Source organism: Trachymyrmex cornetzi, unplaced genomic scaffold, assembly GCF_001594075.2.
Source record: "Trachymyrmex cornetzi isolate Tcor2-1 unplaced genomic scaffold, Tcor1.1 scaffold390, whole genome shotgun sequence".
In the NCBI taxonomy this organism is placed as follows: domain Eukaryota; kingdom Metazoa; phylum Arthropoda; class Insecta; order Hymenoptera; family Formicidae; genus Trachymyrmex; species Trachymyrmex cornetzi.
This window is the reverse complement of record NW_017298641.1, coordinates 356413-358433: the sequence shown is the minus strand read 5'-3', so window position 1 is coordinate 358433 and position 2021 is coordinate 356413. Positions and strand designations below refer to the sequence as shown.

General features: G+C 33.2%; 1 protein-coding gene across 2 annotated transcripts in view; it reads right to left on the bottom strand.

Annotated features, from left to right (window-relative positions):
- Positions 1-2021, bottom strand: part of LOC108764008 (glucose dehydrogenase [FAD, quinone]) — a 24355-nt gene that overhangs the window by 6818 nt on the left and 15516 nt on the right. The window contains exon 2 of one of the 2 annotated variants that reach the window (XM_018511995.1): positions 1018-1817. In XM_018511995.1, coding sequence (XP_018367497.1) covers positions 1018-1434 — 417 coding nt within the window. In that variant the 5' untranslated portion in view covers positions 1435-1817. The remainder of the gene's footprint in view (positions 1-1017; positions 1818-2021) is intronic. The other variant, XM_018511996.1, reaches the window with a different exon arrangement.

Below are 2021 nucleotides of genomic sequence, written 5' to 3'. Positions count from 1 at the left end.
GGCCGATTAAGTAATTGGCGTTGGTGAAACTGGCCCAAATCGTGATTCTTTACGAGAAGCACCATTTGGGCCAGTTTCATCAACGCTTAGCGCTTTTTTCACCTTTTTTTTAAAAAGGTAAATTTGTATATAATTTTAAAATTCCATAGAAAAATCTTTTATACACATGATACATATCATTAGAGTTAATCATATATACACATGCTAGATATTTTAACTCTCATCGATAATACAGATCAGTATAGGTCATTTGAAAGTAAGTACGTTTGAAATATCTGAAATATTATAATAGATACAATTTTTCTTTTCTCGTATCATTATTCAAAGTATAATATTGCTACTACAAGTAATAAACCATTTATAAATAATATTAAGAATCTTTATTTTAGACCGCATATGTGAGAAACACAATCAATACTAGAAAAATGCTTATATTCGACTGGCGGTCGAAGCTGGATCTTCATTGCTTTAAATAATTCAATCTCGAATTACTAATATACACTATATATGTACTTGCATATATACCATATTGTAGTCTTTTTAGAATTGCGCGCCGAATTGTTTTTCCGGATTATAAACGCAATTAAAACTACTCTATAGTAATCGCAAATTAAATTGACAAGCAATTTAATAATTTGATGCTACCATCAAGCATCATATTATAAAGATGTTAATATGTTGAAACTGTTAATAAATTTATTGCGAAAAATATTACCTCGGCCGGGACTTGAACTCGGATCTCTCATATTCCGTACGAGTATCCTAAGCCATTAGACCATCAAGACTACAATATGGTATATATGCAAGTACATATGTAGTGTATATTAGTAATTCAAGATTGAATTATTTAAAGCAATGAAGATCCAGCTTCGACCATAATAGGCATTTTCTAGTATTGATTGTGTTTAAAACATTTATGTTCTCATTTGATATTGATATTTTTTACATGCAACTTCTGGTTATCTTATCTCGAGATCTTTCTAAACTGGATTGATTTATATCTCTTTACATATGTACCTTGCCTCTAGTCCAACAACATCGCTGATCGACCATCGCCTGGCAAGCTGTGTCCTGCGGCTGCGTGCGATACTTCCAATCAAGTTTACTTTTATGCAAATATAAAGAGAGTATTGGCACGTCGGTTATTTCGGTCTCGTGTCCACCGGCTTCCAATAAAAGCACATTCCAATTAGAATTCTCAGTCAACCTATTGGCGAGCACACTGCCAGCTGACCCGCCGCCGATTACAACAAAGTCGTATTCTTTCCTCAATTGTTTCGTTACGCGTGGATGATTTTCCGGATCCATGAGATCATAATTGAAATATGCTAGGGCGGCAATCAACACTGGGATTATAGTTATTTTACCGATACCAACGCCAAGGAGGACACTGGCTGTTTTTATGGCGGTGCCGACTACTGTCGCGATGCTCATCTCTTGTTCTGATCGTGCTTTCGATTGCTATTGATCTCGTCTGAAACTTATGCATTCGAATAGCGAATTTACGAATACTTTTCACTTCTTGTATCACGAATTTCTTTTCCAATTGTTTCTTATAGAAATTATTTTCAGTAGTAATAACAGTTAAAATCTATCTTATTTTATTGTGCGTCTTGTTAGCGATTTCATAGTGCTTATAATTGTAACTGTGTGCATATCAGCCCAATCGAAGAAAAATTCGAAGAAAAAAACGTTATGTAACGGAAATTGCTTATTGATATAGAAATAAAACAAGGCGTCGTGGGTTATATGTTCTAATGGAAATCGTCAGAATATTTCTCTTTGAGACTTCGAGACTCTTTGAGACTTTGTGCGATCTGAAAATGAAATAAGAATTTATTTTATTTATCAGATACTTACAATTATTGATTTTTTTTATAATGAAAGGATTCACGATTAAGTTTATAAAATTGACATATGATAGAAAAATGTTTTTGTATTTTTTATGTTATATTTTTTTCTATATAGTATACAGGGTGTTTGGCGACTACCGCATTTTTTGTCATACGTGGGTAGAACAG